Consider the following 24,537-nt stretch of genomic DNA (forward strand, 5'->3'; position numbering starts at 1 on the left):
TTGGCTTGGGAACAAATATGTCTCCACCCCTTCTCGACTCCTCCGACCAAAAAAAACGCCGGCCTCTCCTCTCGCCTCCTCGGTCCTCCGCTCGCCCGTCGCCAGCCTCCGGTTTCCTACGAGCTCGAGCGCTCCCGCTCGTCCATCCCACGCCCCCTTCTTTCCACGGTTCCTCATCGGCTCTTCCGTCTCTCCTCCCGCAACGGCCATCCTCACCTGCGCCGCCACCATGCCATGCCCTAGGGTTGGCAGGCCTGATCCCTGCCGCCTCCTCGCCAAGCCCTAGGGTTGGCCGACATCACTCCCCACGCCGCGACGAGCCGTAGAGCTGGCTGCCCTCGCCCACGATGCCGTCACATGCCCTAGGGCTGGCCGTCCTCGCTCACGCCGCTGCCCGACGGTCCCTACGACCATCTTATTGGTAAGATCTGATACTTGGTTTGTCGATTTGGTATACCTATGTACCAATTCCATCGGTATGTATTTTATTTATTTTTTGCCAGTTGCATCGGCACTTGATATGGGGGTAAATCAATAAACGCCCTGGTGAGACGGCTGTAGTGCCATCTACCTCATCGTTTGCTTTAGAATTATTTATGTGTTCATCACCGATGTGAGTTGCCATCTACCTCTTGCAATTTAGTATCCATCTACTGCAGCTTTGGTCAAGATTAATGCTTGGATATTTGAGATGTTTTTTGTAGTTAGTGATGTTACATGCTGTTGGTTATGTATATTGCCTGCAGCCACATTGCAGTGGAGCTATATTTGTTTAGAAAATAATTACATCAAAGTATGTGTTTCGTGTCCTGCGATACAAGAGCATACGCTAATGAGGTTAATTAATTTCAAAGCTCCTCTCACCTCTTGTGCTTATTTCCCAGGACATCGCTTATTGATGCAGTATTGATTTTGATTCGTTGTTGCTCAGGTCATTGTTTACTTTCGCTCATTACGGTCCATCTTTTGCTATAGTTGCAGAAAGCCCAAGGGCATCCAATACTTCTATAGAGATGGCAACCTTTAAACACAATATTTCAGGTAGATCTTCGTTCCATCATGTTATCTTGATGAGGTACTTAGTTTTGTTGTCATATCACAAGAACTGATCTAATTAGACGCTTCAGATTGACTTGATTTAGGAGGCAATGATGATTATTGGTTCCATCTAGATTTAGTGACAAGAATCCACATCTTTTTGGTATTTCCATCCTATACAATGATGCTTCATGTATTGCGTTCCTCTAAGATAAAATATTGCCTTTTCATTTCCATTTTGATGCGCAATTCAATTTCTGTTGCCTGCTTAGGTTTAGTATAGTTGGATTTCTCCCCTTCGGGATGGTATATAATTCCAGTATGTTGTTTTTCCACTTGGTAACATTTTTCATTATTTAATAATATTGCGGGTTCTAATTATATTCTTCAGATAAATTGACTAATATATACTGACCTTCCCTAGCTTACCAATGTGCTATCAGTCAACTCTTCAATCAAAGTGATGGTTCAACTTAATACAATCAGTTGCAAGAACTATGTTTACTGTTCAAGATCCTCACTTAGTTCCATTCATCGTTCTGTGAATTATAGTGCCCACACAATTTTTCAGGATACGCTCCAGAGCAAACTTTGAGATTGAGTTTCTCTCCTTTTAACCTGATGATGTCTTTTGACCTCATAGGTGATTTCAGTTGTAGAATAGCTATGTTTACTGGTCAAGATCCTCACTTAGTTCCATTCATCGTTCTGTGGATAATAGTGCCTACACAAATTTTCAGGATATGTTCCAGAGCACACTCTGAGATTGAGTTTTTCTCCTTTTAACCTGATGATGTCTTTTGACCTCATAGGTGATTTTAGTTGTAGATTAGCCATTTGCTTTATGTAGTAGTTGCTGCCTTTAGCTTTGTGTTTGGTAACAACTACTTTACTTTCACTCTGCCTTTGTTCCAGTTTACACTGCTATCTTTCTTTCAGTTTCGATTCGTTCTAGATCATTAGCCGCAATATTGTGTCCAATGTGTTGCCACTAATAGCAACAGTCACAACAAACTTATGTTTTCCTGTTCTGTAATGATTTATACCATTAGCAGAATAAGATCCTATGTCAGGATTTCATTCCACCTCTGCCGCAACTTTGAATTCGGAATTTCTAATGGTACGTCAACCTTTCGTAAAGTTCCTGATACCCATTGTGCTCACTATTTTTAAGTGCATCATTATGAATCTTCCATCTTTGTTACCTAGCGGCATGCCATGACAAGGACAGCTCCATGAATATAGGGGTCCAATGATAACCACAACGCCCAAATTCAGTGACGTTAATTTAAACCAGTGCATAGGTATCTTACATTTTTCAGAAGAGCATCTTTATTCACATCGCCAACTGTTCCTCACCTTTATTAAATTGTGGAACTGCTTTCTCAGCCTTGTGAATCAAAGATAACGTCCTAAATTAGGAATCGAAAAAATGTGGGGAGGGCATCAATTTACTTCCTGAAGTTCTACCTACGACCAGACATCCCCCAGTCCATATGCATCGCACCAGCACCTTTACATGATCCAAGGAGTTTTACAGCTTCAGAAAGTGTTATTACAAAACGATATCAATTTATGATTATGTATATTTACTAAATATGTACATTTGGTTGCCTAAACATACTCAAATAGCTTCAATCTTTTGTTATTTTTCCAGGGAGCCAGGATGTTCAAATGATTCACGATCCGCTGTCCAGTCCCTTTTATCAGCACTGCCGCATTGGATTGATTTGGTGTTGACTGCAAGCTTCCTGGGATACAGGCTTAACCCACTAACATGTGTGCCACGTACAAACATTGCAAATAGGTATTACTGTCCAGCAGCATGATGTAAGGAATAATTTTGAATACTTCCATCGCCCCAAACCTTATCTTTTTTTGCAATCCAATGTGCAGGTACAACATTCTAATTCTACAATGGCATTTTCAGGTTTCATGTATGTCACAGAAATCATTACGTGTTCCTGCACTCATATATGTAGCTTGCAGTTCAGTGTAGTTAGAGGAGCTTTTGTTTTTACATTCCAGTTAAGATTTCACAACTAGACTTAACAAATGGAAACATGCAGACGAAGTAAGCCGTTTGGAGTTATTGGAATTTTTGGCTCATGGTACCCATTTTCTGTTTGTTTGCTTAGATCTGATTCTCGTGGATTTGCCATGTTTAATTCCATCTGCAAAGGAAGGAATGGCACAAGATGGTGATGCGGTTCTGTACCAGATTTGAGTCAAGGAAGACCAAATGTTCTGTGAACAATTTGTTCAAATTTCAATATCGTCCCCTAATCTTTTTTGTGAGTCCAGTTTGATCCTTCTAATATTCTGTTACACTTTTCCTACTGCAGGTTCTCACTTAGGTATGCAATGGGTTATAGTTTTAGTATCCAAGTTTTTTTCCCTTATTATGCAGGCCGTCACTAAGGTTCTGACTCCTGAATGGAAAAACTGTTAGTTTTAATTTCAAAGTGATCGTCGTTCTAGAATTTATGTAGTTAGAACTTGCTCTTTCAGTAATAGAATGGTTAGCAAGACATATCCATACACCAGCTACAGGTAATTGGACAGGCTAAACAGTAAACCATGGTGTGTGATGATTTCTCTAGACTCTTTCTATGATTATCAAACAAAAAACATACTGACTTCGTAGCCACGTGTGTGCTAATCTCCTCTAGGCAGCAATAGATTTATCTACCAAGGCAAATACTCTTGCTCTTGCTCTACACTTCAAATCACTCCTAAGTGCTTATTGTGTTTTGAGATTTAGAAATACAGCTATAAATGCCCTTATTTTTTTTCTGTCTCAGTATTGATCAACAAAATCACTCCTCGAGTTTTTGTTTCCAGGGCCATTGCACCAGCAACCACATTGCGATATGAGGGCGAGGAGGTGTTGGATTCAGGTTCGTAATGAGAGGCTGGGGCTGCAAACCATGGCACCTAAGTGGACATTTTAAAAGGTGCCAACAGGAGTTGTGGTAGGTTTGTCTATGTCCCTTAATTTTGACCGCAAACATGCACTTTTATCTTCACTGATATAGAGCAACTTTCAAACTACATATGAATCCCTTTTATTAGGCAGAAGTAGTAAAAGTTATCCTGTTACAGATGAAACATGTTGGCTCTGCTTTTTTAGTGTGCCTCTTAGAACAGAGTGTTACAACCAAAGAAAATTAACCGTTTACCTTGTTTTTTTCCCTTTGCTTCCAAGGTGGATGGACGACCATCATCTTTGGAATAACCCAAACTTCACTCAGAACTGGAAAGAAACAAGATATGCCCTTGGTTTCAGTAGCAGATGAAACACACCCCGCGTGAGCGCCGTCCGGTAAACTCGGTGTTCCAGGACACTATTTCCACCCCGCAAACTTCAAACCCTACTCATCTACATCAGATTTCGACTAACCCTTGCATAGGTTGATGAATACAGGATTACAATCCTCGACAGACGTCGCATACCAGAGGCCGCTGTCCATCTAACGCTCCTCCAACTCCTCGCCAACAGCACCTGCATTTATTGCAGCCTCAGTTTATAACTGTAAAATTAGTTTCCGAATGTGCGGTACTTGCTTATTCAGGTAAATATTACAACTCCATTCCATTTTTTTTCCATTTATTGCTACTTAGTTCACTTTTGTGTGCCTATGCATGGCTCACTTGAAACAACCACATGCTTACCCTTAATTTGTGCTATAAGAATATTGTTTGTCCTGTTTAATATACCCTTTCATTGGAAGTTATTATTATAAGAACAGAAATTGTTCGACAATGTATCTAACAGGCTGATCTTCCCTTATTTGTCTTTGTTCCTTAAATTTTTTCCCCAAAGTGCTTACCTCTTTTTTTACCTCCTTCCTCCTTTCCTTTCCCTTTCCTTATTCTGTCGGTTGCCTCTGGAAATTGCATGTTTTGTTTACCAGGATTTTCTAAATTGATGTATTAGTCCGTCTATTCACAATTTGCTGTGTTCTCGTCGCCATTTCTTATTATTTTTTCGAACCCCAAAAAAGGAATGCCTGTGCTACTACCTTTTTAAAAGACTCTTGGCATTTCCTTCTCTTACTTCCTAATCAGAAAAACAATAAATAAGCCATGTAAATTGATTTCCTTTTGTGTTTTAATTCTCCATGCATATTTTGTTTCCATTCCATAGCCCTGACCCTCACCTACGAGGTGTTGTTCGCTCCCCTTCTACTACTAATGTATATATCTCAAATGTGATGTTTGACAACTCTATCATATGACCATCCTTTTATTTGATCTGTTATGTTATCTCTAGATTCTACCAAATTAAGATAAAAGATCTTTACAGGATCACTACGAGGGAGGGACCAGTCATCAGTGATGATTACAGACATGGAGATGTCTCCTATATGTTTGTCGATGAAACAGCCTTAGGTACATCTTCGGATTGTTCTCCTGTGGTCTATTTGCTTCAGCTTGGTTAAATTAATTTTTATGCAAGGATTTTAGGCAAGATTGATGAACCTTACCTGCTGTTTAATGAGTAAAGAAATTCATTGATTGTTTTCCATCTATTCTTCGTATACAAGTGTTTTTTGAACCAGTACTGTATATATTGATTTAGTATGTCATTTGGAACACGCTATTGCAGTGCCACACCTTTCTTGAGCATGCATGAAATTAATTTTGGTGTGCTATGCAAATGCAAAGACCAGAAAATCATTGATCTTTGATAGATTATTAATTTGCATACCAATCACCAAAAAATGGCTATGTTCCTAGTACAGTGTAAATTTAATGCATCTGAATCATCTTTACACTGTACTTTTGATGTCTATGTGTTGTGTCCTCATGTGCTTACAGGCTTAGACCAGCCTGGTGTTCACATAAAGTCACTTAGTTTCCTCATTACCTTTGTTGTCTTGTGCTATTAAACGCCTCACTTCTGTACCCAGCTTATTGTTTCTGTATATATATACTTCTTTTCCAGGTTCTTATTTAGCAGGTTTTGGTCTCTTTGTCAACGTGTCATGGCTACAATTTCTTATATGTCATACCTGCAATACATCATTCCTATTTGCTTAACATATCGAGCTCACTTTATATCACATATTACACCAATGCTCAGAACATTGAATTGACGAGAAGCAACCTCTGATATGAACTGAAGTACTGGAAGGGCAACACATTGAGATCCCACATCTATCTAGACATGCATTAACATCAGCTATGTTAGACTTATCAATTATGTTTGTCTTGAGCTAATACAATATGCATGTATAATATCCCTCTACCTTCATGATCTCCCGAATGAATTTATATTATCTTTAATAATACCACTATTTGCCTCTCTTTATGGATTTATTCATATTAAACATCATATTGAATCGCAAATAGTCTGACGCCCGCGAGGGCGCGGGATGTACTACTGTATAATTATGTCAGAACCACCATTGCAGCTTAGCGTGCAGCCTAATGTATAAACCTAGCAGATGTTGTGCGCTCTTATAGCACGTATAGAACACCGCCCTTGGGTACTGGCTTAGAACATTGCCGCTCTTAAGAAATCCCGAAGAACTGGGCTGGGGCAGTGGATGCGGAGGAGTGAAGGAGATTCTCCAGCCGAGGGGAATACTTCTTGCCGTAGGAAAGAACTGGGCTGGGGCAGTGGATGCGGAGGAGTGATCCTAGGAATTGATGTAGGTACTGTTTTTGGTTTCATGTTTTTCGTTGTTTGTTTTCTGTACATATACTCTACCACTACGGAATGAAAATGCAGAGCACCCGCCATTGATTTCATAAAAAAAATTCTCAAGATGCACAGCCTCGGAGGATCCGTATGTGGTTCTAAAGTTCTTTAGATACGACATCAGGGCATAGAGGATCTCATCCCAATTCTTGAAGAGTCTCCAGGTCGATGTGTGCGAATTCCACAAACGTGTCCATATTGCAGCGATTTCGTTGAGGCTGAAGAATGCCGTTGATGACAATTGAATAAGAGGGGATCTGTTTATCGCATGTTTGGCAATTTGAATAAAAGTTTACGCACGATCTGAAATCTCCATCAAATGCAGCTCAGCATATATAACATTTATTTGAAACACAAGGACTCGGTGGAACACTTCCAATCAAACGACAAACGTGGATATACAGCCGTGCATAAGTCTGATGCTTGCGTGCATGGACAGCCGGCAAATACGTACAACAAATCTGCTACAAAAGTAACCTAGATTAATATTAGGAACAACCATAGTGGCTGGTAGGCGTTCGTCGTGGGGTCGCCGTGTCATTTCGCCTTGGCCGGGGATAGCGGTCAGGCGAGGTGATGCTCACTTCAAACTCGCCGCCGTTGTCGGCGGAGCGTCTCCTCATGCGGTCATCAAGGGTGAGCTCCATATCCTGGCACTGAAAGACGGGGCTGACACCATGTTGGCTTGGTGGTGCATCGTACAGGGTTGCCATTATCACGAGCGGCGAACCAAGTGGCATGGCCACGACAGACCGTGCCAGCGGCAACCGGGCAATGGAGCCGGGGCCATCGGCGACGAGGGACACCCCCTCGACCTCCTCCGAGTCGAACAGCACGCTCCACGCTAGGTCTTCATCATGGAAGGCCTTGCTGCGCGTGGCGATGCGACCGTAGACGACGGCGCCGCGGCCTTCAGCAGTGGCTCCGGGGAGGCGAAGGTGGACTTTCAATTCGGCATCCACGGCGTCGCTCAGCACCGCGTAGGTCACCTTTACCATCCGGCCGCTGCGGCTCGTTGTGATGGTCTCTGTAACTGGCCTGTCGTAAACCTTGTCTGTGTCGTAGCAATCCCAATTCAGCTCACCACCGTCTGCGCCTTGGTCTTGTTGTGCCGCCATCTCGGCGCCCCTGATGTCAACCTCAATGGTGAAGCTCCCGTACGCAGAGATCGCTCGGTATGGCCCAGTCAGCAGCAGCGGCGCGTAGCCCTGGTCGTCGTCACCGGCCTGGATGCGTGTGCGTGTACGTCGTCAAGCCGCCAAGGCAACAATAATTAAGCAAATACTGTAACGACGCGTCTCATCTAAAGAATTAATGATATCAAGTTATCAACATGAGCTGTAGAAAAATTAACGACGTGACGTACCGAGCGCGAAGAGGAGCCGTGGATAGGAGGAGCACCGCCATTGTTCTCGTTCTCGTAGATGACCTGGCCGCGCATGCCGTCGAAGACGGCAATGGTGCCGACGAAATGGAAGCCGGCGCGCACGGCGAACACCTCCACCAATGGTCGGCCACAGGCCACGTAATCGTCAGCAGGCGATACCGGTGGTGTCTCCTGCTGGTGGGAATGCTGGGATTCCCCGCTGCCCTTGTCAGACGGTGGCGGCGGCGGCTGCTGCTGCTCCTGCGGCTGGTCCTGGTCATGCTGCTGCTCGGTTCTCCTTCTTTTATTAGGAGGAGACTGCTGCTGCCCGGATCCGCTGCCATCTTCACCTGCAGCGGGCCGCTGCTTCTCCGACGGACGGCCACGGTCACCTCCCTCGCGGCGCTGTTGCTCCGATCGCCTGGCGTCGTCGTCACCTGCCGCGGGCCGCTGGCGCCACCGATCCCCCCGCCATGTTGGATCACGGTGGATGGGCGTGTTAAGCAGCAGCTCAACTATGTCAAGTGCCTTACCTGCGCCTCCGACCCCGATATCCTTCAGACACTCGGGGAATTGGAAGGTGTCCGGGTCCCTTTTCCACCGCAGCAGCGCCTCTGACATGTCGCCCCAACCCCAAATGTAGTCTACGTGCTCGCTGTCGATGCAGCAGCACCTGGCATTGGCATGCCAGCCCGCCCTCTCCAGGAGCGGGCGCATCCTTGTGGCCTCGCAGACCATCACCATGAGGCCTGCCAGTGCACGTCTGGTGTTGTCGTCAACTATGCCGCCTTGACCTTGTGCGTAGCCTGATAGCCGGAGCACGGCCCAGCGCGCGAACCCTCGGTCGAGCCACATTTTCACAAGGTTCCGCGCCCCTCCATGTAGTAGGCTCCCGTAGTTGACATCGCATTCCAAGAACCTGGACCCTCGGAGCATAGGCCTGCTTTTCTTGCTACGGTCAATCGTCCCCGAGAAACCAAACTCGAACAATTCTTCTCTCTTATTCTTGAAGCCAATCAGGTACACGTTGTCATCCCGGACGGCGAGTGTTGTCTCTTCGCCGTCGCGCAGTACAAGCTTGATGTATATCCACCTCTCCGGTGCTCTGGGATGCTTCTGTTTGGGAAGCACATAATGGATACTGTTACGATTGTCGCGGACAAACTGCCTTGGGAGGTCGTCGTGCTGGGCGAGGATGCCACGAAGTCGGTGGATAAAAACAGTATAGTCCTCCGTGTCGACGTAGTGGGTGATCCTTTCAATATAAGGAGGCATCGTGCAATTGATTATAAGTCTGCCTGTTCAAATTGAAGGGCTGTGATTAATAGTCTGATGTTTTGACAATTGTATAGTAATAGGTTTTTCTAAAATGTAACTTTGACCACTATTTTTAAATGTAATATTTATAAAAATCACAATATATACTTCTGTGGAAGTATTTTTTTTCACGACAAATCTATGATTTTCACTTTTTGAAACTAAATATATTTTCAAAGTGAGTATTTGTCCAAAAAAGAATGAAATCCTAGTTAGTTGGGTATGCATGCGCCCCTAATTATTTGGGCTATTTGAATCCCTAGTTTATGGGTGGCTGGCTTATTGCTTTTTAAGAGAAATGTCTATTTTGCTCATGAACTTAGGTGGGTACAGTTCAAAGTAAAGGTGGGTAATTTCCAAAAAAAAAACGACAAAAGTCTTTTAAAAATATTTCCACTCCATGAAATAGAATAAACTAGGTGGAGTAGCTTATAGCCTTATCACAAGATAGGTAGATGGCTTATGAAAGCTGAAAATAAGATGGACATATTTGGAAAGACTTGTGCTTTTATAAGCCAATATATATATATAAGCGCGAGACTATCCAAACGGGGCAAAAGCATGCCGACGTGCCGAGCTGAGGCATGGAAGCATGGAGGATAATGCCTCTGGCGGCTATGGAACCATGCGCTCTTGCAACTAGGGGTGCAAGGCGGGGGTCGTCTGTCAACCTAAAAATAGGCTTAATTTGATGGGTTTCTCGTAAAACGCGCAAAAATTAAATCTATTTGCGGGTTTACGGATAACCCGCCTTGCATCTTTACTTGCAACACGCCCTACACGTGGTCCTCGATAAGAAGTATCGGGCACAAAATGGATCCTGATGCATTATTTCTGCAACATCTGGCCTCCAGCGGCAATCCCACCCAGTTGGAGCAGTAGTACCCACAACAGAAAGATTGAAACGTCTGTATATGGAGTAGACTTAAAAATAGAGGAACGGCATATGAGAACCAATCCGTCACAGAGCCTACACATATGCAATTAAGTTCTGTAGTAAATGAAAGCAGACACATGTACGTACCTGTCGATCGCAATTGAGCACTTGTTCATCGGCGAGAGGAGCTAGAACTCGATTGACTCGGAGCCGGCCTGAGAAGCAATTACGCAGTGAACCATCTAGATAGAGGAGTAGTTGGTTCTTTCATTTGCTGGGTCAAGTCGTGCTTTTCCATTGCTTCCTAGCTAGTTCCTTCACAAAAGAGATTCTGATTTTTTTTCCCCAGGGTCAAGTCGTCGTTCTTTTTCTAGTTTAGGGTGTGTTTAGTTCGCGAAATGAAAATTTTTGGATGTCACATCAGATATTTTGGAATGTCGGAAGAGGTTTTCGAATACTAATAATAAAAACTAATTACATAGCTCGCCTGAAAACTGCGAGACGAATTTATTAAACCTAATTAATCCATCATTATCGCATGTTAGTTACTGTAGCACTTATGGCTAATCATGGACTAATTAGTCTTAAAACATTCGTCTCGCGATTTCCAACTAAACTGTGCAATTAGTTTTTTTTCGTCTATATTTAATACTCCATGCATGTGCCGCAAGATTTGATGTGATAGTTTGGGGTGAAAAATTTTTGGGAACTAAACCAGACCTTAGTCCTTTTCTGCAATAATAGAATATACTCCGTTTGTGTTTCCCACGTGTAAGTTAGAAAACTACCCATGCTGGCTCGCCAACAGGTCAGATTCCTTTCGTCGTCTTCCCTCTGCCCGTATGCGAGAAATATTAGGCCCCGTTTGGCAGGGTTTCTCCACCGGCTTCAAGAGCCGTTTGAAGCCGTTTTTTACCAAACGGGGTAAAGTAAAATAGTTTCACTTGTGAAGCTCCTAAAAACATGCTCTCATAGTGATTTGGGGTGGGATGGAGCCAAAAAAGTGGCTTCTCCCGGCTCCTCCTCCAGACCCCTAACAACATGCTCTCACAGAGAAGCCATTTTGCCAAATAGTTTACCAAAACCGCTTCAGCTCCACCGGTGGAACTGTTCGTGGAGCTGAAGCCAAAAAAATAGCTTCACTAGTAAAGTGAAGCCCTGCCAAACGGGGCCTTAATAACCCGTGAAAAGGCCCAAACAACTTCCACGACGAGAGCAACGCCACAGGCCACAGCCTAACACATGTGCGTAACTACCCACGACGAGAGCAACGCCACTGCCTAACACATGATTGTAACTGTAAATTTTTTTACGAAGAGATGTACCAGCATATATAAATATCAAGGGGTCCGATTACACACTACGGTCAGGGGCGGCTCAAGACCATTTGTAGGTGTGGTTTGGTCAGCCGCCCCTACCAAATCGTCTCTACAAATCATGTATTTGTAGGGACGATTCCCAGACCGCCTCTACAAATCAATTTGTATAGGCGGCTGGTATTTATCAGCCGCCCCTACAAATTGATTTGTACCAGCTGCTCCTATAACAGTATATTTTTCATAATTTTTTTCTTCTAAATTTACAATTCAAATTCGACCAGAACATACATATGGCCCTGTTTGTTTCCGCGTATTCCCGCATTCGCGTTGCGAGTGAGCGAGAAAAGCGAGATAATCCCGCCGAACGCCCCGCGACCGGGAATCGCCCGCGGCATGGAACGCGCGAAACTTAACTACGACCCGCGATTCGCAAAACGCAACCTCCGAACCACGTTCGCTCAAGAGTATTATATAAACTACAAGCACAAGAGTATTATATAAACTACAATTAAAAGTTCAATTCTCAAGAATATATACAATCCATCATTAAATAGACATAATTCACAAGGTAAGACCAATGTTAAATTCCATACACATTGTTATCAACGGCCTAGAGCTAGCCTTTCAGCCTCACGAAGGCGTTGGTACTGAGGATTTCTACCTAAGTTAGACTCTCGGTCATGGTAGGTGCCTTTGACGTGTACAATCAGGTCCAATATGAAGTTACAAAGGTCGCTGACGAGCTCTAAGAGTTGATCATCCTTGTATGGGTCTCTTTTCAATTCTTTCTCTTCTTTCCACTACAAGAGAACAAGTTTCAGTTTAGTATTTCATATCATGTGTGAAGTTTTTATACTACGGGTGAAGATGTTCAAACTTACCCTTAAGGGGAGTCTCTTGTAGGCACCGGTGTTACTCATCATAGAACATACATAGTATCCACAATGTACACTACCAGGCTTCTGCTTGGGGCACTGTGTGTTTTGCATATGGAAATATTAAGTAATGCTTTTGACAGTCATGTAATGAAGTACTGAAGAAGTAAGTTACACTTACCGCACATAGTATTTTTATAGCTAGCCTTTTCTTCCTTACTGGATCATGCCTTCCGTGATGTTTAGTGACATAGAACCTAAATATCCTGTTCGAATTATTTTAGCAAATACAACTTGTTAGTATCCAAAAGTGAACGTTACAAGTATGTATACAAACATATAAGCTAATGAGGATTATCGATATGTATACGTCTTGAGAATCGATATGAAGTCTTTATATATCACCGGGTCCCTATCTATTGAATCAAAGACCCATATCATGGTCCTCCCGACATCGACGCCTATACAAATACAATGTTTGCTGCATGAATTTAATCATAAAACTAGATAAACTCTTTTGCATCGAATAAAATATATCAAACAAAGCTTTAAGTATAGAGTTGAACTTACTCGAAGTTGTATGGTAGCCATATAGTAGAGTGTTGTTGAAGATTTTTAAAACCCATAGCAATGTATGCCAAAACCTTAAGAACTCTTGTATTAGTTTCTTCGTACGAATGTCCTCTTTTTCTCATAGGGTCTTTCCAGCGGCAAGCCTAGCCATAATTTAGGCACAACCAATCAATGCATCGGCATAAATTTTTGTTCGTGTCAGAGCTAAGCATCTTTGAGTGTTTGTGTTATCCGCACATGCCCGCATGTGGCCTCCGGTGACGAAGGGTCTGTTTGGCCAAATGGGGCCGACTCGAGGCCCGCACATGCCCGCATGTGGCCCGCATATGCCCGCCCGTGCCCGCAAGCCTAACCATAATTTAGGCACAACCAATCAATGCTTCTTGACAGCGCTGCAGCTGCTGAAAAGCACTGTATTAACCATAATTTAGCTACAGTGTTTTTTATCTCAACTTGGCGGCATCAACAGCCCAAATGGCTGGCTTCAAGTTCAGCTGAACAGGCCCTGTAGTATTGAGTGGTCCGACCGAGACTCGAGAGACATTGACTTGATAAATAATACGGCAGTCAAGGAACGCTCGCCTTTTCAAATTAAGAAAGCACAAGCAACGAAGACATCAGGTAAAAGACGCACTAACGCTGCTATACAAATTGAACAAAGTACCAACTAGTCCATTTTATTCATAAATTGAAGACTACATATACGGCCGAAGACTCAACAACTCCAGCAAATTCTGAGTTGGATTGACGTAATTTATTTGTCCCTGAAGTCTAAAACATGGGAGTTCTATTATTGACCCACCAAACGCTGAGTCGGATTGATGAGCTAAGTGTTTAGCTATAAGTTAAGTAGCAAGAGCCAAGTTATTCAATAGCTGTTTCTTATTTTTCTACAAAAATGTTTTTTAATTATTATATATACTACTTTTAATCCATGCATCTGTATTCTCTTTCCTATTTCTTCTCACGTTCATTTGCTATCTAGCTCACCACTTCATAGGCTCCCGTACCCAATTAGCTTGTTGCTTGCAAGAGAGCCAATCTATCATCTCTCTTCTCTTCACCACTACAGAATATACAATCACTCCTGGCTCAACAATGCTGGTTGTTTTGGAACCGGTCGTCATAATATATCACTGCCAGTTCGTGGCTTCAACTGGCAATGATAATATATCACTCTCAGATATTGCCACCAATCAGCAATGGTAGTGTCACTACCTGTTCGTAACTGGCAGTATTGTTCCTCCTAGACCCAAATTTTGTTTGAATATAGTTAAGTCTAGCAGCTTTGGCATCTGCTCCCCCTCTATCACCCTTAGCCTGTTCGCTTGATCGTTTCTGTGGCTTATAAGTCGGCTGATGTTGTTTTGTTGTGAGATAAAACTATTGTATCATGGCTGATAAGCATGGCTGATACGATCAAACGAACAGGGTGTTATCTTCTCTCTATCCCCTCTCTCTCTCCCTCTCACTTTCCCTCCCGGTCTCCATGTCGTCCCTAGATGCAGTGCCGTCTCATCCTTCCCTCCTCTCTCTCCTCTTCCCCTTCCTAACTCCGGTGTGGGGGTCTACTAGCATGGGGCCTCCTCGGTAGGCACACAGGGGGTACGTGGGTGGCCTCCCCGGCAAGCTCATGGGGGGATCGGACGGCCCTCTCGGCAGGCACACGGGGACGTGGCCGGCGTAGCATCAGAGCTCCTCGGTTGGTGGCTTGGCCGGCGCACAGGAGGCATAGACCCGAGGCCTCCTTAGTAGGCGCAACGAGGGGCACTGGCCCAGGGCCTCCTTGGCAGGACCGCAGGGGGGCGTCAGCAGCCTCTGCGGGGGGGGGGGGGGGGGGGGCTTCCCTGTAGGTTCATGGGGATGACATGGAGACCAGGAGGGAAAGTGAGAGGGAGAGAGATGGGATAGAGAGAAGATAACACCCTGTTCGTTTGATCGTATCAGCCATGATACAGTGTTTTTCTCTCATAACAAAACAGCATCAGCCGACTTATAAGCCACAGAAACGATCAAGCGAACAGGCTAAGGGTGACAGAGGGGTAGCGGATGCCAAAGCTGCTAGACTTAACTATATTGAAACAAAATTTGGGTCTAGGAGCAAGAATGCTGCCGGTTACAAACATGTAGTGATACTACCATTGCTGATTGGTGGCAATATCCGGGAGTGATATATTATCATTGCCGGTTGAAGCCACGAACTGGCAGTGATATATTATGATGGCCGGTTCCAAAACAACCAGCAGTGTTGAACCAGGAGTGATTGTATATTCTGTAGTGGTGAAGAGAGAAGAGAGATGAGAGATTGGCTCTCTTGCAAGCAACAAGCTAATTGGGTACGGGAGCCTATGAAGTGGTGAGCTAGATAGCAAATGAACGTGAGAAGAAATAGGAAAGAGAATACAGATGCATGGTGTCGGTGCAAAAAGTGACCAACTAGTAAATATTTATAGTTTTGCTGTACGTTGTGATCGGAGGTGGCCTAGCACTCAATGACACAGGATTTATACTGGTTCAGGCAACGTGCCCTACATCCAGTCGGGGTCGGTCGGTGACTTTATTCCTGAGCCCAGGTGCTCGAAGTCTGTAGTGGGGTTACAAACGAGAAGGAGAAAGGAGGGGGTGCACAAGAGGTTTGGTTGGCTCCGACCGAAAGGGTTGCGGTCAAAACTTGGTGGTCCTACGGTTGTGAGGTATTGATGTCGATCTAGTGAGTCTGAGCTTGAAGAAGTCAACCTCTTTCGTAGGAGGGAGCGCATCCCCTTTTACAGGTGGGAGGGAGAGAGTACGGATGTTTCTAAGCCTTGTTGCCTACGCTGATGAAGACCGGATAATGGTAGGCGCCCCCAACACTATCGATGTCACTGTAGAATGTCAGATGCGCATGGGAGGTCGAGCTATCTTCTTCAGGAAGGATGGACGCCAGTACCTGCAAATACTTCTTGATGCCTAGTGGCATGTGAGGAGCCGTGCTATGTTCACCCGGTATGGCAAATCCTGGAGCCCATATTGCGATTGATGTCTAGAGACACGCGGGGGGGGGGGGTTACCGTATGGGAGTTTTTAGTGACCCCTACAATACTTTGTGTTAGGGTGGCTGCAGAGCACTATTTCGTGCAAGGTATGGTCCCTGGTACAGTGGTTTTGACTTGTGAGCCATGCCTTGCCTTTCTCTGCACGTCTTCTGGTTCCTTCCGAACGGGGTGCCACCGGTTGGATGGCTCCAGTCGGCTCTTAGTGCGCCGGTCGGAGAAGAGCGGTGAGCAGGGTTCCCACGAGCCTCGGTCGCGGGGTCGGAGTCATGGGGTCAGAGTAGGAAGGAGCATTTTGGGCCAGGCCTTCCGCTTGGAGGGACCGCTTGGAGGCGGCTGGTGCCTGAAGCGAGTGCTCCGGTCGGAGAGGTGGGCCGAAGAAGCTGATGAATGGGCACTTCTTCTTTTGGGTAGACCTTCCGGTCGGCGACCGGACTGCCTTTCCGGCCCGTTGTGTTTTAGACTCTTGGGCCGGCCCATGAACTATATATTGTTTTCCTGGGCCGAGCCCGGGCATGGAGGCTGGTTTTCGAGGGACCCCGGGTTTATGAACCCGACAGGAGCCCCCAAGCCCTCGGGCAATTTGAGCCGAATCATCCAGGGGATTTTTTTGTCTTGCTGGCGGGTGCGAGCGAGCGCACTCGCGGGTGTAGCCCCCGAGCCCCCGGGTGGTTCGGGCGGAACCGGCTGGGGGGTTTTGTGTTGTATCGGTGGGTGCGAGCGAGCGCACCTGTGGGTGTGCATGTTTTTAGTTTCGAGACGGAATTTTGTTTAACCATGGCGTCGTTGTGCAGCCGAGGTGTTTTTAAGCGCGAGGATTGGATTGAGACAGAACTTACTGATCCCGGCGTCGGTGCGCGCCGGGGATCGGGCGAGGAAGTTTAGTTTGAGACAAACCCTGGCGTCGGTGCACGCCATGAATGGAGATAGTTTAGTTTGGATGCAACAGAGTTTAATCTTTGGCGTCAATGCGCGCCGTGGGATCGGGCAAGGTGGAGTCGCAAGTAGACCCAGGCGTCGGTGCGCGCCGTGGATCGAAAGTTAGTTTTAGTTAGTGAAGCCATTACGCGAGTTCGGAGTCGTGATCCCAAGAGCCGTAGCCAGATGTTGCCGATCCTGTCGACGCGAGTTCGGAGTCGCGGTCCCAAGAGCCGTAGCCGAATGTCGCCTATCCTGTCGATGCGAGTTTGGAGTTGCGGTCCCAAGGGCCATAGCCGAATGTCGCTGATCCTGTCGACGCGAGTTCGAAGTCGCGGTCCCTTGGCATTTGAGCCCCTGAGCCTTGTCGGGCCTTCATGGGGGTTGGTGTGAGTCATTTTGCGCTACCCCATCTGGTTCCTCACAATCGGAGGAACTAAGTTTCGTCGCCTGTCCCGATTGCTCGGGCTCGAAGACTAGCTCGGTGAGCTCGCTAATGGGTGTGATCAAGCAGAATCTGGGTCCGTCGTTCATGACGGGGTCGGCATAGCCCTCTTGTGGCATTCCACTACTCCTTTACCTGCAGCCTAGCAGATGCCTAGGTCATTCCGGAGACTGACCCGGGTGGCCTAATGGCCTCCCCTCAATGGAGATTCTGTGGGCTTGGCGATAGGTTCAGGATCGAACGAGAAGGTTGAGATGACCCAGTTTGCCAGACTGGGTGAAGGTTGCATGGTGTTCATCTACGGTTTTCTCCCCTAGCTCTGTTTGGTTGCTCATGTCGAATGAGGCAAGCCACCGCTTCGTGGCACAACACGGAGCATTTTGGTGCATTTCACTGCACGTGCGATGCTTAGTTCCCGAGCCCCCGGGCGGTTCATGCCCTAACCGTCCAGGGGTTCAGGCGTATGAGATGAATGCGCGTCTGGATGTATGAATAATTTGTAATGAAATAGAGGGGGGTTTTGGTAACGTTTACCTTGACGACTAGAGTGACGGGGCTTGGAGGGCTTCAGTCAGAAATGTCCTACTGGGACCCATGCTCGTCGTTCGAGATGGAGTCGGCATGGCCTGCATGAGGCGTCCCTTTGCTCCTTACCTATCGCCTGGTGTCCCTCCTGGGTGATTCGATCGACTCAGGGAGGTCTAGTGGTCTCTTCTGGCAGAGATTCCTCGTTCTCTCTTCCTTCTTCTTTCTCACCAAGAGTGCCTGTACGCTGCGGCGGTTCCTAAGTGAGAGGAAGAGTGAGCGAGGGGGAGGACTTATGGATCCTTTTGCGAACCCGGAGCGTGATGTCGGATTGGAGGTGACGATAGATCTGGTCTGCGAGGCCTCCTTTGGGATGGAGCCGTGTGTAGACTTTCTGGTGGATCTTTATCGGGCGAGCCTTGTCGGAGGGGAGGTTACTCATGACTGTGCCGGTGGAGGGTTCCGTGCCTACAACTGCTCAAGTTGGCCAGTTCATAAAGTTTGATGAGATTTCTTCCAGCCATGGCGACCTTACCTCGGTAGCTATGCCCCCAGTCAGGAGCTGCCTTGACTGCATAAGAAGGTCAGGAGCTCCATGTTCTTCTGTTGAGCATCTATAGGTGCGACGCCCTTGAGGTACCTGTTGCGTTTTGCCAAAGTTTTGAAGGAATGGAACCAAGCGATTTCTGGCATTCAGGTGAATTTATCGAATGGCCACAGTAGTTTTTGTAATAGTAGAAAATGTAATGGTTAAGTTTGTGGGGGGGGGGAACCCCTGTGTAAAACGTTCGCGTGTGTTTTAATGACTGTAATTGGTTTTTGCTTTTATGATGGAGTTGCCCTGTTCGGGGAAGCTTGTTCCCTTTCGTTCCTTAGTTCTCCCTTAGCATAATTTTGTTTTAAATTTCTTTCCCTCTCGTACCTGCCCGTTTGTTCCATGGGCTACAACTTTGCAAGCCCGGGGCGTGGCCCGCGAGGTTTGGCCAGTCGTAGCCGTAAGAAAAGGCGGGGTGCGATCAGTCAGAATGTTCTAAAGCAAAGTTATGTAAGGTAAATCAAAGGAACGAACTGCCCTTTTGTTCAGGTAGGAAGGAGTTTCTCCATATGAAAGTAAAGAGAAAGAGAGGCAATACTCAATATTTGTATATTTATGGAGCCCCCGAGCGACCCGGGTTGAAAGTGTTCGGGCAGGGGCGCTCTTACAGGAGCACATGCTTTGACCGAAGGTGTTTAGACCAATTCTAAGGAAAAAAATGACGTAGCTGTTCAATGTTCCAAGTGTTGTTGAGAACATTGCCGTTGTTGTCCTCCAGTCAGTAGGTGCCTAGTCAGATTACTTTGGTTACCGTATAGGGTCCTTCCTAGGGTGGAGAGAGCTTGTGTTTTTCCTTTGTTGATTGGGTCCTTCGGAGCATGAGATCACCAACTTTGAGAATCCTTCCTCTGATCTTCCTTTCATGGTACCTATGGAGGGTTTGTTGATAGTGAGCGGAGCGGATGACGATTGTCTCATGGGCCTCTTCGAGCAGGTCGACTACGTCTTGTTGAGCCACCGCAGCTCGGTCGCGGTCGAAAGCTTTTACTCTTGGTGCGCCGTGGTTGAGGTCAGATGGCAACACAGCTTCCGCTCCGCAGGCCAGGAAGAAAGGTGTGAATCCTGTGGATTGGTTTGGGGTCATTCTTAGGCTCGAGAGGATCACTGGGACCTCTGCAACCCACCACTCGGCGTGTTTGTTGAGTAGGTCGAAGATGCGCGACTTGAGTCCTTGGAGGACCATGCCGTTGGCGCGTTCGACCTGACCGTTAGTTCATGGATGTCTGACCAAAGCCCAATCGATTCTGATGCCGTATCCATTACTAAAGTCTTGGAACTTCTTCCTGATGAAGTTAGTCCCATGGTCAGTGATAATGCAGTTAGGAACGCCAAATCGATAGATGATGTTGAGGAAGAATTTGACCGCCTCTTTCGAGCGGAGATTGGTGATGGGCTTGGCCTCTATCCATTTGGTAAACTTGTCGACTGCTACGAGTAGGTGAGTAAAACCACCTGGGCCTTTCTTGAGGGGTCCTACCATGTCGAGTCCCCAGACCACGAATGGCCAGGTGATTGGGATGGTTTGGAGCTCTTGTGCCGGTAAATGGGTTTACCGAGCATAGAACTGGCATCCTTCACACCTGCGGACGACCTCCTCTGCATCTCGTAGCACGGTGGCCCAGTAAAAACCTTGGCAAAAGGTTTTTCCAACCAGGGACCTTAGGGCCGCATGATGCCCGCAGATCCTGAAATGGACCTCGAGGAGGATCTGTTTTCCCTGGCTGGCGGGAACGCACTTCATGAGCACTCCTGACGGACTCTATTTATAGAGTTTGTTACCGAGCACGACGAAGGTCTTGGCGCGTTGAGCAATTCATCGAGCTTTAGTTCTTTTAGGTGGGAGAACCTCCTCGAGGAGGTAGGCGAGTAGTGGTACTTGCCAATCGGTTTGATTGAGTGCCAATACGGTGACGTCAGCGGGTGACATCGTTATAGAGGTACTGGGATCAGAGCCCCCGAGCGTCGGCTGGCCATCGGGGTGTGTCTAGGTTGGACCTTCCAGGATGCGGGCGGATGGCTCATGGATGTCGTTGATGAAGACTCTGCTCGGGGACGGCTCCCGCCTGGCTGCCAATTTTGCGAGGAAATCAGCGGCGTCATTGTCCCTTTGAGGGACGTGATGCAGTTTGATTCCCTAGAATTTGTCCTCAAGCTTACACACCTCTTGGCAGTATGCTATCATGAGGGGACTTTTGCAGGAGGACTCCTTCATGACCTGATCAACGACTAGTTCTGAGTCGTCGTGGACGTAGAGTCGCGTAGCACCGAGCTCGATGGTGATGCGTAGTCCATTGATAAGGGCCTCGTATTCCACGGCATTGTTTGAAGCCAAAAAGTGGAGGCGGATGGCGTAGCGGAGCCTACTCCCATCTAGGGAGATTAGAACCACTCCAGCCCCCTAGCCGGGCGCCATTACGGACCCGTCGAAGTACATTGTCCAGTACTCATGGGAGATGTCCTGGGCCGGTAGCTGGACCTTTGTCCATTTGGCGACAAAATCCGCGAGAGCCTGAGACTTAATTGCAGTGCGGGGGGTGTACCTGATGTCATGGCCCATGAGTTCAAGGGCCCACTTAGAGATTCATCCCATGGTGTCATGGTTGTGGATGATGTCTCCGAGTGGGTATGAAGTGACGAATGTGACTTCGTGGTCGGTGAAGTAGTGTAGGAGCTTCCTGGTGGCCATTAGCACGGCGTATAGGAGTTTCTACACCTAGGGGTACCAGACCTTGGGGTCGGTAAGTACTTCTCTGACGAAGTACATTGGTTGTTGTACCTTGAGCTGGTGTCCCGGTTCCTCCCTTTTGACGACCAGGGCGGCACTCACCACGTGGTTACTTGCTGCAACGTAAAGGAGGAGGGGTTCTCCCCGTTCGGGAGCGACAAGGATCAGGGTTGACGTTAGGGATGTTTTGAGGCTTTCGAGAGCCTACTGGGCTTCCTCAGTCCAGATGAAGGTGTCCGTCTTTTTGAGGAGCTTATAAAGTGGCAGCCCCCATTCGCCGAGCCAGGAGATGAAGCGACTAAGGGCGGCCAGGCAGCCGGTGAGCCTTTGTACACCTTTTACGTTGCGTATGGGGCCCATGTTGGAGATGGCTATGATCTTTTCGAGGTTGGCTTCGATGCCGCGCTCGGATACGATGTATCCAAGCAACTTTCCCCTTGGAACCCCAAAAACACATTTTTTGGGATTTAGCTTGATGTTGAACCTTCGGAGGTTCACGAACGTTGCGGCCAAGTTTGCGATCAGGTCGCAAGCTCAAGCCATTTTGACCACTATGTCATCAACATAGACGACAATTATTGGTTTCAACCGTTCAGCCTGATTAGGTGGGTCGATTTGGTCGGCGAAGCATTGCTGCATGCACCTTTGGTAGGTGGCGCCAGCGTTCTTCAGACCGAAAGGCATGGTCACATAGCAGTACGAACCATACGGGGTGATAAATGAGGTCACGAGCTGATCAGAGTCTTTCATCGTGATCTGGTGATAGCCTGAGTAGGCATCCAGAAAGGAGAGGATCTCGCAACCCGAGGTGGAGTCAATTATCTGGTCTATGCGTGGTAAAGGAAAGTGATCCTTCGGACACGCTTTATTAAGTCTGGTGTAATCGACGCACATTCTCCACTTCCCGGTCTTCTTTTTGACAAGGACGGGATTGGCGAGCCAATCGGAGTGGAAAACCTCCCTGATGAATCCGGCTGCCAGGAGCTTGGCGATCTCTTCACCTATGGCCCTACGCCTCTCGATGTCAAAGAGATCGCTAAGCTCCTGGCAGCCAGATTCAGAGTGGAGGAATGGGCCCAAGCGCGTGGATCCAGAGGCGCAGGGCCATAGGCAAAGAGATCGCCAAGCTCCTAGCAACCAGATTCATCAGGGAGGTTTTCCACTCCGACTGACTCGCTAATCCCATCCTTATCAAAAAGAAGACCGGGAAGTGGAGAATGTGCGTCGATTACACCGGACTTAATAAAGCATGTCCGAAGGATCACTTTCCTTTACCACGCATAGACCAGATAATTGACTCCACCTCGGGTTGCGAGATCCTCTCCTTTTTGGATGCCTACTCAGGCTATCACCAGATCGTGATGAAAGACTCCGATTAGCTCGCGACCTCATTTATCACCCCGTATGGTTCATACTGCTACGTGACCATGCCTTTTGGTCTGAAGAATGCTGGCGCCACCTACCAAAGGTGCATGCAGCAATGCTTCGCCGACCAAATCGACCCACCTAATCAGCCTGATCAGGCTGAATGGTTGAAACCAACGATCGCCGTCTATGTTGATGACATAGTGGTCAAAACGGCTCAAGCTTGAGACCTGATCGCAAACTTGGCCGCAATGTTCGTGAACCTCCGAAGGTTCAACATCAAGCTAAATCCCAAAAAATGTGTTTTCGGGGTTCCAAGGGGAAAGCTACTTGGATACATCGTATCCGAGCGTGGCATCGAAGCCAACCCCAAAAAGATCGCAGCCATCTCCAACATGGGCCCCATACGCAACGTAAAAGGCATACAAAGGCTCACCAGCTGCCTGGCCGCCCTTAGTCGCTTCATCTCCCGGCTCGGCGAACGGGGGCTGCCACTTTATAAGCTCCTCAAAAAGACAGACACCTTCGTCTGGACTGAGGAAGCCTAGCAGGCTCTCGAAAGACTCAAAACATCCCTGATGTCAACCCCGATCCTCGTCGCTTCTGAACGGGGAGAACCCCTCCTCCTTTACGTTGCGACAAGTAACCATGTGGTGAGTGCCGCCCTGGTCGTCGAAAGGGAGGAACCGGGACACCAGCTCAAGGTACAACGACCAGTGTACTTCGTCGGAGAAGTACTTATCGACCCCAAGGTCCGATACCCCTAGGCGCAGAAACTCCTATACGCCATGCTAATGGCCACCAGGAAGCTCCTACACTACTTCACCGACTACGAAGTCACAGTCGTCACTTCATACCCACTCGGAGACATCATCCACAACCATGACACCGTGGGACGAATCTCTAAGTGGGCCCTTGAACTCATGGGCCATGACATCAGGTACGCCCCCGCACCGCAATTAAGTCTTAGGCTCTTGCGGATTTTATCGCTAAATGGACGGAGGTCCAGCTATCGGCCTAGGACGTCTCCCATGAGTACTGGACAATGTACTTCGATGGGTTCGTAATGGCGCCCGGCTCGAGGGCTGGAGTGGTTCTAATCTCCCTAGACGAGAGTAGGCTCCGCTACGCCATCCGCCTCCACTTTTCGGCTTTAAACAATGCCACGGAATACAAGGCCCTTATCAACGGACTACGCATCGACATCGAGCTCGGTGCTACGCGACTCTACATCCGCGGCGACTCGGAACTAGTCGTTGATCAGGTCATGAAGGAGTCCTACAAAAGTCCCCTCATGATAGCATACTGCCAAGAGGTGCGTATGCTTGAGGACAAATTCCAGGGAATTGTCGATGCGGGACCCACGGAATACCCCGCAAGGAAGGGAGAAGATCTAGTCTAACTAGGATTCTTCCCCTGTAATCTTAGTAGTAGTATTATTCTGTAATCCTACTAGGAACCCTCATTGTAAACCGACTAGGATTCTGACCTCCTGACTATATAAAGGAGGGCAGGGATCCTAAGGTGAAAGAACACAACGCAACACAACACTTTACAATCAATCCAACGCAAAGGCTAACGCCGACTAGACATAGGGCTATTACTCGATCAAAGATCGAGGGTCCGAACCAGGATAAATCGATCGTCTCTTGCATTTATCGTCGAGTTTTGCATACGCTGAAGCCCGAACATACTGCCCCGGGGACCCCTGTGGTAGGCTATTAGTGGTCAAACATCGACAGCTGGCGCGCTAGGTAGGGGTTTTCGGTGACTTTGCATCCGAGAGCTCGATGGACCTCGACAACATGATCTTCTTAAAGGGATCAACCTTCATCTTCGGTTCGTGGATCTACGAGG

General features: G+C 47.2%; 1 protein-coding gene and 1 long non-coding RNA gene across 17 annotated transcripts; one reads left to right on the forward strand and one right to left on the reverse strand.

Moving 5' to 3' along the window:
- Positions 1–55: 55 nt before the first annotated feature.
- Positions 56–7,014, forward strand: LOC136486270 (uncharacterized). Of its 16 annotated transcripts, none has more exons than XR_010766745.1 (12): positions 56–421; positions 504–1,041; positions 2,094–2,158; positions 2,248–2,587; positions 2,696–2,845; positions 2,935–2,975; positions 3,177–3,332; positions 3,883–4,013; positions 4,247–4,363; positions 4,452–4,613; positions 5,348–5,433; positions 5,990–7,014. It is a non-coding gene; the product is annotated as an uncharacterized lncRNA (long non-coding RNA). The 16 variants fall into 16 exon arrangements; XR_010766741.1 differs by having other exon boundaries at positions 2,248–2,342; positions 2,428–2,845; XR_010766743.1 differs by having other exon boundaries at positions 504–837; positions 932–1,041; positions 2,248–2,845.
- Positions 7,015–7,128: 114 nt separating this feature from the next.
- LOC136486269 (60 kDa jasmonate-induced protein-like) lies at positions 7,129–10,598 on the reverse strand. Its single transcript, XM_066483145.1, has 3 exons — positions 10,456–10,598; positions 8,115–9,412; positions 7,129–7,974 (listed from the first exon to the last, which is right to left on the reverse strand). The coding sequence occupies exons 2-3, from the start codon at positions 9,387–9,389 to the stop codon at positions 7,237–7,239; spliced, it is 2,013 nt and encodes a 670-aa protein (XP_066339242.1). The 5' UTR covers positions 9,390–9,412; positions 10,456–10,598; the 3' UTR covers positions 7,129–7,236.
- Positions 10,599–24,537: the final 13,939 nt, after the last annotated feature.

Source organism: Miscanthus floridulus, chromosome 10 (genome assembly GCF_019320115.1).
Source record: "Miscanthus floridulus cultivar M001 chromosome 10, ASM1932011v1, whole genome shotgun sequence".
Lineage (NCBI taxonomy): Eukaryota > Viridiplantae > Streptophyta > Magnoliopsida > Poales > Poaceae > Miscanthus > Miscanthus floridulus.